Here is a 14,240-nt window from a genome sequence, read left to right as displayed (position 1 = left end):
ATCCTATAACATCAACGTCAAAAGCTGTTTGCCATTCTACAGACATGTCACATCTCCCAAAACTGCATTTCCCTCCTCTCTGGCAAAAATGCTCTCTTGCGTCTTGTCTGACTAGGAACTCCTGTTCATCCTTAAACATCAGTTCAAGATGTGTTCACATCTCAGAGATGCATTCTCTGATCTTTGAAAGCACAATTGGATGGCCCTCTTAAGATTTTTCTACGGCTATATTATTTTGTTCCATTGTTTCAGTGAATGCTCAATTTACCTGTTTTTCTCCTTATTTGCTGAGCTCTTTGTAGGTAGGAACAATGTCTTAGTCATTTTTGGAAGTCCAGAATTTTAGACACGATCTGAAATGTGATAAACTCTAAATAGCTAAGAAAAGATACTGTATAAACCCCAAATCATCTTGCAAGCATGCCATTTACTTTTTACGTAGCATCTGCCATCATGTTCCAGCCGATTAGGCTTCCAGCAGGGTTAAGGAGCAACCGACAATGGGACATTGGTAGCCTTCCATAGGACACATCCATCACCAGTACTGAACCTTTAATATACTCCAAAACCCGGGGGTAATTCCAAGAGGAAGAGGTATAGGTACCTGCTACTGTTGTTTCTGTGGGCAGCTCACTATCCCAAAGGTAACTCTGAAGCAAAGGTCTGCTCGGCAGTGGATAGCAGCCTGTTAGCTGTATGGTGCTAGGCCTTTTCAGATAAAAGTGCCCATAGATATTCATAATCAATAGTCACCTGCCTTTCTGGTTTTTAACTTTTCAAATCAGGAAGACAAAAAATTTAAAAATCAGGTAAGTAAACCCACATTAAGACCCAGACCTGCCAAAATTAAGCTTCCAATGATGGATTCTCTAGTTCCTAGCTTTCATACAAGGTTTCTGTGAACAGATATTTGTTCACTGGTAGTTGAGATTTCAAGCATTTGTTGTATTTTTTTTCCAGACTCTTTTCCGCTTTTCTCTCTTTTTAGAAGCATTAACAACAAAGAGATTAGAGATTTGTTATAAAATGTGGCTGCCATTTTGCAGGCTTACTTACATCTTTAGTATGCCTTAAGAAGATACTTGACAGTCATGTGTCCTTATTGATTCAAATGAAATGGCCACTGGATAACTCAAAGCCCAGCTTTCTATTCTCCCATAATGTTCTTATTGCCAGTCTCTTCTCTTTATAAAAGGAGTTTCACCCAGTTAACACAAATTTACATTTGCCACACTCCCAAGGTACCATAAATCTGCAGAAGAAATCTTTGGGGGGTTCTAATCCAAACAGCCTCAATATTTACAAAGTTTTCCCCATGCCAATGTTTGTAGCCCCCTTCTCTTCAAACATCTGGATGACTCAAACTCATACCAGTGTACTTTTGAGAGGACGATAACCTAGGAAAAAGCTGATGACTTGGAAACTGCATCTCTCTTTGCATCATTTCTGTTAAATGTTGAGTGCAAGAGTATTTTCCTCTTCCCAGGTCCACCATGAGATAGAGTGGGTGGAAATCCAGTGGCTAGGTATTCAAAGAAGTGGTTTAGCCAAAGACAGCTGTGCCCTTACAGAAATTCTAGAGAAAGTGGAAAAGTGAGTCAAGAGAACAGGATTTATGCAGGGAACAGCTGTGATATGTGAAATTTAATTTCAAAAAGGGTTGTTCCTGCAGAGATAACGTTAACTGAAAGGACCAGTGTGCCCAGTGTTCATACACATGCTGGTTTGGTAGAGGTCACAGAAGTGGACTTATAAATAGAAGCTGTGCTCACTCCATAAAAAAATAAAGACAATACAAGATATGTAGCCACCAAAGAGCATGGATAATCTTTGAATGTCAACAAGTGTTCAGATGGATCTAAGTGAACTCCTAAGGAAGGCTGGTTTTACAAAAGAGTAATTCAGTCTTATTATACACGGCATTATTATAACTTTTCAAAATGTTTAAAATAAAAGCACATCAAATACATTTCTTTCCAACAATTGTGTCTCCTTTCCATAGCAGTTCACTATCTCAGTGGCACAAGTGTGGGTGCCGACATATGGGGCTTTCATCAAAGGGGAGTCCTTTTCCCCAGTGAAAGGCAGCCATAGCAGTGTGTAAACTATAAAAAAACATGTGTTTGTGTACCAAAAACAAAATCTCAAAATGAATACGATCCTTTTCTCTAAAAGTCCATATACTGATAAAGTGTTGAAAAGAGATGGTGATGAGACACAGCTTGTCACAAACTGCTGTAGGGAATGAAAGCTAGAACAATCTTTCTAGAAGTAATTTAGAAATATGTCTGAAACACTGTGAACAGTTCCTACCCTGCTCATGAGAGTCATGAGACTCTCAGGAAACTATCTTAAGGAAGTAAACAAATAATGTGCAGAAATACATATGTGCCAAAATTTAAACTGAAAAATTGAAAAAGGTATGTCTGAAAATGGAAAAAAAAGTTTAAATTTGGCAAATCTATTTAGTGAAAACAATTCTCTCTCACCCTTGACAAAAATCAATTCAAAATGAATCAAAGACCTAGGAATTAGATCAGAAACTATGCAACTTTTAGAAGAAAACATAGGTCCACACTCTAGAATATAGGCACAGGCAATGGCTTTCTCAATCAGACCCTGAAAGCTCTGGAAATAATGCTAGGAGTTGATACATAAGATGGCATCAAAGGAAAAAGCTTCTGCCCACCAAAGGAAACAATTAGGAATGTGAAGAGAGAATCTACAAAATGGGAGAAAAATCTCTGCTAGCTACTCTCCTGACAGAGGATTAATATCTAGAATATATAAAGAACTTAAAAATGAATTATTTTGTAAATCTTGGAAAGGGAAAATAAAAATGTGTTGATATATTATTTCACAGTCACCAGATACCAGATTGACACACAAAAAAATGCTTTAGAAAAAATTTAATGAGAAAGTATTTATTATAGTGTGTAGAGTGAAAAAAACAAGATGCCAAAACTATGTTATGGCATGAGGCCAAATAGATTTGAAAATCTTTTCCTGGGAATGATGTTATCAAGAGAGCAGAATAGGAAGTCCCAGCTGTCATACTCCCACAGAAATACTGATTTAACAATGCTATATGACCAAAATACCTATTAAGAATATGCCAGAATCCAGTTAAGAGGTTGCAGTAGTCCAGGAGAGCACAAAAATGAGAAATACACACTGAAACAGGTAAGAATAACGATCTCACTTTACTCACATCAGCTGGCACAGCTCGGCACCAGAAGAGAATGGCCTGGTCCACACCTTCTCCCTCAGGAGAAAGGGAAAAGTGGAGCATGCCTTTAGTGTTATGGTTTTTCAGAGGGCTACCCAAGTAATGAGTTGATCTTGGCTCACAACAAGCACTGACAGAACTGGCATTCTGTGGATGCCTAGGGACTCAAAAGAACAAAGGGAAGTGGTGGGCGGCTTGCTGTAGCCAGCACAGCTTGGTGCAATGGGAGAAAGGCACTCAACTTGAGGAGAGGCGTGTGAAGCCAGTATCCGAGCTTTTCAGAGGGCTATGGAGGAACTCATTTCTGTCTCACCTCATTCAGATCACTAACAAAAATCAGCATAGTCTGGATGCCTGGGGGCAGATCTGAGAATAAAATAAAAATGATATATAGCTTGCTCTAGATGGTTCAGCTGTGGCACAATAGGGAGGAGATACACAACTTCAGATTTCTTACTTGGGGGGTGGGGGCAGAGAAAAGTGAAGCATGTACCTAGCATTCTGTTTTTTTTTAAGAGGACTGACTGAAGGACTGACATCTGATTTGCCCGATTCAGCGTACTGACGCTGAGCTGATATGAAATCGAATGCCTGATGGCTGTTTAGAACAAGGGTGAACTTGATAACTTGCAGCTGTGCAGACAGAGGATGCAAAAATTATGAGTTCCTACAAAAGAACCTGGCAAACCTCTATACTTGAGAAAATTAATGCACAGGTCCAGAGAAGGAAGGCCTATCTCCCAAGAAAGATTCATGGAATTTCTAGCCAGGCTGAGTAATGAAAGTCTTCCTATGTACCAAATAATCTCCTAACCTGAGAGAGCTGGTTGCTTCTTCAAATGTGCAGATACAAAAAAAAAAAAAAAAAGTTACCAGAGACACAAAGAAACAGGGAAACATGGTCCAAGGGAACAAAATAAATCTCCAGTAAAATATCATAAAAAAAATAAATAAATCTCCAGAAATCAACCCTAAAGAAATTAAGGTGTATGAATTAACTGAAATACAAAATAACCACCATAAAGATATAATGAACAAAATGGGAGTATGAATATTACATATTCAAAAGAACAAAACAAATATTACAAAGAACCAAATATTAAAATGGACCAAACAAAATTTTAAGCCTAAGCTTATGTGTGAAATTGAAATATTTAGGTGAGGGGTTCAACAGTGGACTTGGTTAAGTAAGAAAAATTAGTAAACTTTGAAAAGAGATCATTTGAAGTTTTCTAGTCAGAGAAACACAGAGAAAAAAATACTGAAGAAGAAATAAGAAAGCTTAGGGAACTAACAGGACAGACACTACCAAGTGGAACAATGTGTGCACTATGGACTTTAAAAAAAAGAGAAAAAAGGAGAAAGGCCCTTTAAAGAAATACAAACAGCCAGGTATGTAGTACATGCCTGTAGTCCCAATGACTTATGAGGCTGAGGATCCCAAGTTTGAGACCAGCCTCAACAACTTAGGATCTAAGTAATTCAGCAAGACCCTCTCCCAAAATAAAAAATAAAAAGGGCTGGAGGTGTTCCCAGTATTAATTAATTTTTTTAAAAAGAAATAAGAACAGAAATTATCTCACATGTTGGAAAGGAAACAAGCACCCAGATTCAATAAGCCCAATTAAATCTAAATAGTATGAATGTAAGAAATCTCAACAAGACTCGTTATGATCAAATTATGAAAAGTCAAAAGAAACTTTTTTGAAAAGGTTTTTTTTTTTTTTTTTTTTTTTAATGAAAAGTCAAAGAAACGGGAGACCGGGGGGAAAAGAAAGGAAGGAAGAACTTGTTATGATCAAATTATGAAAAGTCAAAGAAAGCAGAAAACAAAAGTGATTTCTTACAAACCCATGAGACTGTCAGTGGATCTCTTAGCAAAACCAGTGCAAGGCCAGAAGGAATCCTAGTGATATATTTTGACTGCTCAAAGAAAAAAACTGCCACAAGAATATTGTATTTGGCAAAAGGCATCCTTAAAAAATGAAATCAGGTTTTCCCAGATAAACAAAACTTGAAGGAATACATTATCAGGAGAACTGCCTTGCAACAAGTGAGTTTTTTTTCTAGTTGAAACAAAAGGATGTTAAACAAACACAAAAGTATCAAGCTCACCAGTAAAGGTACACACACAGAAAAGCACATAACACTTTAATACTATGCTAGTGTTATACAAATCACTCTTAATTTTGGTATAGAAATCAGAAAAATGAAAACATAAAATACTTATAAAAATACATAAATGGAACTCAATATAAAATGATGTCATCTGTGACAACTGAGTAACAAAAGTATGTATGTGTGTGTAGTGGAATAAAAGTGTAGTTTTAGTACACAACTGAAATTACCCTGGTATTCTCTTAAAATACATGAAAACTATTATCTATTTTATGTAAGCCCATAGTAACCACAAAGGAAATATCCATGGAAGGTAAAAGAAAATGAGAAGACTCAAAAAGCAACATTACAAAAGGAAAAAAAAAAATCAGTGAAACATAGGAATACTCAAATTGTGTAGTAAAACCAAAGACAAAAAGGAAACAAACAAAATGTCAGGAGTATGAACTCTCCATGAATAATTACTATTGATAGAAAAAAATAAAACTAGGAATTTGTTGCTTCCATGAAACTGACAAACCTCAGCTGGACTAAGAAAAAAGGAGTTAGCACTCAAATTCAGAAATAAAAGCAAGAGACACTAGAACTGGTGCCACAGAAACCAAAGGATAGGAGAAAACTGCTATGAACAATTATACACTCACAAATTGGGTAATGTAAAGAAATGGTTAAATTACTGGAAACAACACAACCTACCAAGATTAAAGAAATACAAAACCTGAACAGATCTATAACTGGTAAGGAGGCTGAATCAGTAATGAAAATCTCCCAAGGAAGTCAAGCCTAGGACCAGATGGCTTCACCACTGAATTCTACCAAACAGCTAAAGAGTTCACGCCAGCCCTTCTGAAACCCTTCCAGAAACTGAAGAGAAGGAACACTTCCAAACTGATTTTGAGGCCAGAATGACCTTGATACCAAAAACGGGGGACGGGGGGAAAAGAAAGGAAGGAAGAAAATTACTGGCCAATATTCTTGATGAACATAGATGCAAAAATCCTAACCAAAATAAGCAAATTGAATTCAACTTTATATTAAAAGGACCATACATAAAATCCAAAGAGGGATTTATTCTTAGAATGGAAGGATAGTTCAACATACAAAAATGAATCAAAGTGATGCATCACCTTAACAACAACAAAAAGATTAAAAACCATATGAATATCTTAATAAATGAAGGGAAAGCCCTTGAAAAATTCAATATCCTTTCATGATTAAAACATGCAACAAAGTAGGAGTAGTTTGACATGATCTTAGCCACAATCATGTATATGCCTAAAGATTATACAAAAAACTATCAAAACTAATAAATCAGCAAAGTTTTGTGATACAAAATCAATGTATAACAACCAGTTGCATTTCAAACAATAAACAAGTCTGAAAAGGAAATTAATAATCCAATTTATAATACTGCCAGAAAGTATGAAATTTATTTAGAAATAAATTTGATCAAGAAGACAAAATAGTTCCACACTGATAACTTCAAAACATTGCTGAATAAAAGAAGAAAAAGATAAATGGAAAGATGTGCCATATTTGGGGATTAGAAGACTTAAATATTAAAATTCCACACTATTCAAAGCAATCTATAGATTCCATGCAATTTATATCTATAGTCCAATAACATTTTCTAATAGAAATAGAAGAAACAATCCCAAATTCTACATAGCATCACAAAGGACCTTGAATAGTCAAAACAATCTAGAGAAAGAGTAATATTAGAAGACTGATTTCATTACTGATTTCAAAACATTATAAAAATTACAACATCAAAACAGTACAGTGTTGTCATACAGATGGGCCACTGGAGGAGACAGGCCAGGAAAATCCCACATGTAAATGGTCAAATAACCTTTAATATAGGGCCAACGCTACAAAATGGGGAAAACACCTTTAAAAAATGATGTTGGGAAGCCTGTTTATCCACATGCAAAATAATGAAAGCAGAGCCCTCTCTATCTTATACAAACACAAAAATTAACTAAAATGGTTAAAGATGTAAATACTTAAGACATGAAACCATAAAATTTCTAGAAGGAAACAGAGAAAAACTTGGTAATGATTTAAATGATTAAACTTGGTAATGATTTCTGGATTACCCAAAACATAGGCAAAAATAAAACAAAAGCAAACACAGATAAGTGGGACTATATTAAATGAAAACTCTTCAACATGACAAAGGAAAAAAAATAACTTTCTGAAATGGTAACCTGAAAAATAGAAGAAATTATTTATAATACATTTAAATAAGTGGTCAATATTCAAATTCAAAATATAGAAGGAACACCTATAATTTAATTGCAAAGGAAGAACAACAAAAAGCAAAAACATATACACGAAAAAAGACAGCTTGAAAAAGGAAAGGACTTAAACAGACATACCTCTAAAGACATACCAACAACCAATAGGTATTGAAAAGATAGTACTAATTATTAGGAAGATGCAAATGTGATAGTATGATTTATTATTTGGTCATTATACTTGATTTCTGGCAAAAGCTCCTAAAACTATTGGAATCTCTAGCTTGATAATTATGTGTTAATGTGATGACTGGTGGCTGGTGACCCCTAGAGACCCCTAGAATACAGACTGGTGGCTCAAAGATCAAATCAGGACTTATAACAGCCTCACCCCATAACCTCACTAGAGAAGGCTGACTGGGAGGGTCTAAAAGTTGAATTGATCTCCAAAAACCAGTGATTCAATCAACTGTGCTTAGAAAATGAATATTCCATAAAAACCAACAAGAGCTGGGTTCAGAAGAGCTTCTGGACAGCTGGGCAGGTGGAAATTCCTAGGATGTGATGCACTTGAAGATCTTCACATCCTCCCATATCCTGTCCTGTGCATCTCTCCTATTTGGCTATTCATCTGTATCCTTTGTAATATCCTTTATAGTAAGTGAGTAAATATAAGTAAAGTAGTGTCCTGAGTTCTGTGGGCAACTCTGACCAACTACCTTGAGGTGGACATGGGAACTCCTGATTTATAGCTGTTGACTGGAAGTGTAGGTGACAATCTACTATTTGCAAATGGTATTTGAATGAGGGGGAACTCTTGGGGGGCTGATCCTCAATCTGTGGGATCTGAAGCTATTTCAATGTCAACAGCGTAAGAGTGGAGTTGAATTAGCTGGTATCTGCTAGAGAATCTGGGCTCACAGAAGGATTCTGTATTGGGTGTTGAGAATACAGAGTGGGAAAAATACTTTTTTTTTGAGGATTTTCATTTCTAGTAACAAATCCAAACTATAACTAGATATCGCCTTATTCTTGTTAGGATGGCTCTTACAACAAAAAATAACAACTGTTGGTGAGGATGTGGGGAAAATGGAACCTGTGTGTTCTGGATGTAGCTGGTACAGGGACTTTGTAAAATAGTATGAGAAAAGGAACACACCATTCAACAATTTGGATATTTACCCAAAATAGATAAATTTAGCATTTTGAAGAGATATTTGTACTCCATGTTCATTCAGCATTATTCATAAGAACCAAAAAGGTGGGAATAACTCAAATGTACACGAAAGAATGCATCAGAAAAATATGGCATATACACATCAAGTAATATTATGCACTAAAAAGGAAAAAGATTCTGACACCTGCTACAACATGGATGAGCCTTGAAGACATTGTGCTGAATGAGATAAGCCAGTCAAGAAGGCCAAGAAGGCTAAAACAGCCAAACTTGAAGAAAAAAGTAGAATGGTGGCTGCCAAGGATTGAAGGGGAAGGAAACTGGGTATAAACCTAAGATGAGAAAGTTTTCTAGGTCTGCTGTACAGCACTGGACTCATGGTTAACAATACTGTGTTGCACATTTAAAAACTTAAGAGATTAGTTCTCATATTATGTGTTTTCTTTTTCACCATAATAAAAATGTCTTTTCCTATTGGCACCACTGAAGGGAATGTTGCAACTGTCTTGCTTCCTGTTATTCCTAATCCAGTGGCTGTCCCTTCAGTGGATGCTAGAATCCTTCTGGAGTTTGGGAAGCTGTGCTCCTTCCAGCCAACACACAACTTTCCCATCTTCACCCACACAGATCCAGGGACATGGAAGCTCCAAGGACAACCCTGAAGGGGCCAGGACCTATCAACTGAATCCTGGAGATCCAGACTTTGGGACTAGAAGAAAGAATCCTCACAGGAAATGTACTCAGGCAATTTGGAATCTATCTGCACTGTTAAAGTACAACTATTTCAGGAATCCAGTGGAAATGTGTATGTTCAGCTTTTAGTAGGGTCAAAATCAAGATAATGAAAGAACAATATACAAATGAAGGCTGTAACTAATCTAGAGTATAAATATCTATGCAGACAGGTGCTGCCGCAAGTCTGTTCCTGAAGAGATCACTTGAGATCTAACTTACGAACCTATGTTCCGATCTTACTGAAGTAAAACAAATCCCATCCACTCCTCTCATTGTTCATGTGTATCTAAAGATGATTTACACATAACTTGCCCAGAATTTAAGCATCTGTTAAATAGTCTTATGGGTGATTGATGTGGCTTTTTTGGTACACAGTGAGAATTTGGGGGTACCTTGTTTAAATATCATTTTATAAAGTTTTGTAGATTTTATTTTATATCCATTGTACTTTTACCTTTTGTAAGTAAAGAACTGTTCCCTTCAGGACAGCATAAAAGGTTTTCCATCCTCGCTTTCCTCTTGGAGCTATAAAAAGAAAAAAAATTATTAGAAAGAAATCAACACTTCAGAAGAATATAAAACATCAACCTGGTGCTTATGTTTCCATGTTCCCAGTTAATGAGCTATCAAAACAATGTTGAGAACTAAAATTTTCTTGAACTTTAGTGTATATCAGGCAGTATTCTAAAATGTTTCCCAAGTGTTGTCTTATTTAATCCTCAAAATATTTAATTAATCCTGCAAGTAGGTTCTAGGAATCTCTTTTTTAAAAAAGCCAGAGCACACAGAAGTAAATTGCTTATGGTCACATAACTGGGAATAGGAGAAACTAAAAATAGGAACCCAGGGAGCATGTCTCAACCCTCTGCCCTCCAGTGTAGGTGACTCAGACTGAGAAAGCAAAAAAGACAGATTGACAATTGGTATCGATCCAAGAGAAAAAGGCATGGTTATGAGAGGGCCACTCCCCCCCATATTTCTTCCATACCCCCTCAATCAGATTTGAGTTTTGTTATCACTCCTATGGCAACCAGGGCAGATTTCTGCTGCAAAGCACTTTTCTGGTCTAAGTGTCTTTCATTGGACTGGGAATAACTTGAAAGGCTTCCTTCATTTTTTTTTCCATTTTTAAAAATATTTTTTAGTTGTTGATATATCTTTTTTTTATTAATTATTTGTATGTGGTGCTGAGAACCGAACCCCAGTGCCTCGCATATATCAGGCAAGTGTGCTACCACTGAGCCACGGCCCCAGTCCCTTCTAATTTTTTTTAATTGGTGCATTATAATATTGCACATAAGGTTGGGGTCTATTGTTACATATTCACACATACACACAGTATAACAATATAATTTGGCCAATATCACTCCCCAGTATTTCCCCTTATATTCTTCATCTTTAGAATTTATAGAATCTAGCATAGTGCAAAGCAGACATTAGGCACTATCATAAAGAGTCTCCAGATTAGTTAATTTTTACAGAAGTCTTTATATTCCTTTTGTTTATTTTTTCTGGTGTACAATGTAGAACTATCCTATTCACTTAAACTCATACAAATTGTCCTAGAGAAAGCATAGATTAGCAAAACAGCTTATTACATATTCTTAACCCTTTAATAAAACTAAAATTGGCACTGGAAAACATTACCAGCTGAATGTCATTTTTCTAAGCATTAGCCAACTACATAGGCAAGACCATTTATTTATTAATATTCCTTTGTCAAACATTTGGCTGGCTTCAGGGCACTTTTAACTTGGACAAGATAGGAAGTGTATCACTCTCTAAAAGCATACTCTTTAAATTTCTTTTGACTTAGGCTTGGAAAAGAGGTGAATATTCCTCTACAGGACCCAAGTGATCCTGCCAGCGCCACACTGAGACATCCACCTGGCAAGAAAGGCCGCAAAACATCCGCTCCACAGGGTTTCAGGGGAAATATAAAATACCATCCCTTCTGTTTCCACTAAGTGGCTTTAAAAAAAAAAAGTGTATGCGTGGAGGGGGGCACACCATGATATCCTTTGTAATAATAAATAAATAAATAAATAAATAAAGAAAGAAAGAAAGAAAGAAAGAAAGAAAGACTAAAAGAGAGGCAGAGCTCAAACTTATAATACTCACTACATTGCTCAACAGAGGACAAATTCAGGCACCACCTGCATGAGAACTTTCCCCACAAAAGTGACCATGTGCCATGGGGGCTATCACTCTGCAGGACAGGAGACAGCATGATAAGCTGGAGGTGGCAGCCTGGAAAACAGACCAGCTAGCTAGTTTCCATTCCCTTCTAGGCCTCACCTTGTCCTACACCCATCCTCTCGCCCTCCAAGCCCTGGCTGGGAGAGTCCTGACCAGTCAGTTCTCAGGACTTCAGTGATTCACATTTTCATAAATTGGGTAATTTGTATAACTTTAGGCAAAGCACTGGAGAAATACTGGAGAGAAACCATTTTGTTCTCTATAGGAGCAAAGAGGTCCTGCCATTTAAAAGCTCTCCTTGAAGCCCTGAAGTCAGTTTAGTGGGATCTCGAGACTCCTGCAGTTCAAAGATCTACAAATCTGTTTTGCTACCTGTGAAGTAAAAAATAAAATAAATACTGGTGTAAGTTATTTTCATTGCATACAAAGCCTTTTAGAAGCAGATTCCAAAGAGCTCTCCAATTGAACTGTGATCTTAAACATTACCCCCGAATGACTAGCGTCCACTGAGTCACCTTCTACCTCATCCTCTACTCTCCCATCTCCCACAGAAGTATAAGATTTAATCTTGTCCATGGTCAATTACAATTTAATCATTTAGGACTTGAATGAAGCCACCTAAAGCCCTCCCAACAAGATAACTTAGAAGTAAATTCTCATCAATGCACAACTAGAGTGCTATAGAGGCAGTTCCCTAAGAGCTCTGACTTATGTTCATCCATTTAACTCCTACCATACTAGTAAGGGTGGCCTACTATTATTACCTCTGGTTTACACCAGTGGAACTCAGGGAAAGGGGACAACTGAGCTCCACAGCAGGCTGGGGGGGCTCTCCAGTGGCAGGCCCAGCTGCTCAGACTTCACCCCACACACTCAGGGCTGCTACTGCTGCTGTACAGGATGAAGCCCACCAAGTGGAACAGGGGCTGGATGCACATGAAGGAAAAACACTTTCTTCAGAACCATGACTGAGGAATGTGTAGCCACTGACTTCACAGCACTTGTGTTTATTAAGCACGTAAGACTGGGCTAAGGAATTGTAATCACATAATGAACAAGATGGAAGGAAGGAAAAGATCATGGTGTGGTCACCAGCTTATCTGAGAGGCTTTGACTGCAGAGGTGGTGGGAGCTGGTAGACACATTTTGATGAACAGCCAGGTGGCAATTATGAGAGAGCGCATACAGAACTTAAAGACACCACTTAATATCTACATCACACCTTCAAAGCAATTAGTATGTCTACTTTAAATCCAAAAATAATCAATTGTTCTCCTTTCCCAAACTAAAAGGGCCTTGGAATGTTTTAATTCTGGTCATCTGCCTCCAACCTTATATAACACTATAATTTAGCTTTTTTAAAAACTGCTACTGAAATAGACATTATTTTTTATTAACAGTTACTGCTTAGATTTACCCTGTTTTATCTTTCTTCATCACTTCTTTCTAAGCCTCCAACTATTGTTTAGAGACCATTTTCAATTATCTCTTGAAGTAGATCTTGAGAAGTCGCTTTAGTAAGGATCTTCTGGTGGTAAATTTTTTTCTACTTTTGTTTATTATATATACATTTTAAAAATTCTAGGTTGACAATTACATTTTTTATGCAGATATTGTTTGACCACCTCTTCTGTATTATAGGGAGGTCTACCCTAAGTCTAAAGGTATGTCTAAGTAAGGGTGCTGGGTTTGCTGTGTATCGTTTTGGAAAACCTGTGTCCCTTCCTCCACTGTCTCCAGAACTGTCCCCGTGCTCCACCCTGACTCCTCACTGCCTTCCCTGTGTGTCTTCTCTGCTCCCTCGTGTACTTACTCTCTGTCCTTCGGTGCTGAGAGCTGTGTGGTTTTACAGCCCTGGCTGGCCACCCGATCCTGAAACACCTTGGAGATTAGAGCCCTAGGAGTAGCTTCCCTCCCTGGATATGCACTCAGGTTTTATTTATATCTGGCCTCCCCAGATTTCTCTTTGACTGTTACAAGTTCGTCCATTGATTTAAAAGGTATTTAATTTTTTCCCCTATCACCTTTAAATATTTTATAATAGAAAGTTCAGAATCCATCCATAGTCTAATGTGATAAATTAACTTTTAAAAAGTATTCATTCATGAACTTTGTAATCTAGGAAGTGTTTGGAACAAGATACAGGATATACTGGGGGGTAAGGCGAGGGCAAGGGAAACCAGTAAGAGAGCTACGGTGATGGTCTAGATGAGAGAAAAGGCCAGAACAGTGTGCACAATAAAGAAATGGAAGGAGAGATGTGAGGTGGTGACGCTGATGACCAACGATGCAGTAGGGTGGCCATCAGGCTAGCATTATACACAACTCTTCTGTTTGATCCAAACAATCCTTTGAGGTAGGCATTGCCTTTTTCTTATCAACATCACCATAACTAGTTACATCTGCCATTCTGAAAGGTAAGCAAGCTGCTGTAGAGGTCACCCATCTGAGGATTTCAAAGTACCATACAGGGCAATTCAGGCGAGGAGAGATGTTCTAGGGAAACGATCTGGGTGACACTCCTTCACAAGGGTGAGACCTG

The 14,240-nt window shown here is 37.3% G+C and overlaps 1 protein-coding gene across 8 annotated transcripts in view; it reads right to left on the bottom strand.

The window, feature by feature from the left end:
* Psd3 (pleckstrin and Sec7 domain containing 3) overlaps positions 1-14,240 on the bottom strand; it is a 550,748-nt gene that overhangs the window by 66,060 nt on the left and 470,448 nt on the right. For all 8 annotated transcript variants that reach the window (XM_078030943.1, XM_078030944.1, XM_021729090.3 and 5 more), the window contains one exon: positions 9,954-10,024. In XM_078030943.1, the coding sequence (XP_077887069.1) occupies positions 9,954-10,024 (71 nt within the window). The remainder of the gene's footprint in view (positions 1-9,953; positions 10,025-14,240) is intronic.

The sequence above is a fragment of the Ictidomys tridecemlineatus genome, chromosome 14 (assembly GCF_052094955.1).
Source record: "Ictidomys tridecemlineatus isolate mIctTri1 chromosome 14, mIctTri1.hap1, whole genome shotgun sequence".
NCBI lineage: Eukaryota > Metazoa > Chordata > Mammalia > Rodentia > Sciuridae > Ictidomys > Ictidomys tridecemlineatus.
The sequence above is the reverse complement of the archived record's forward strand: the minus strand, read 5'-3'. Positions and strand labels throughout refer to the sequence as shown.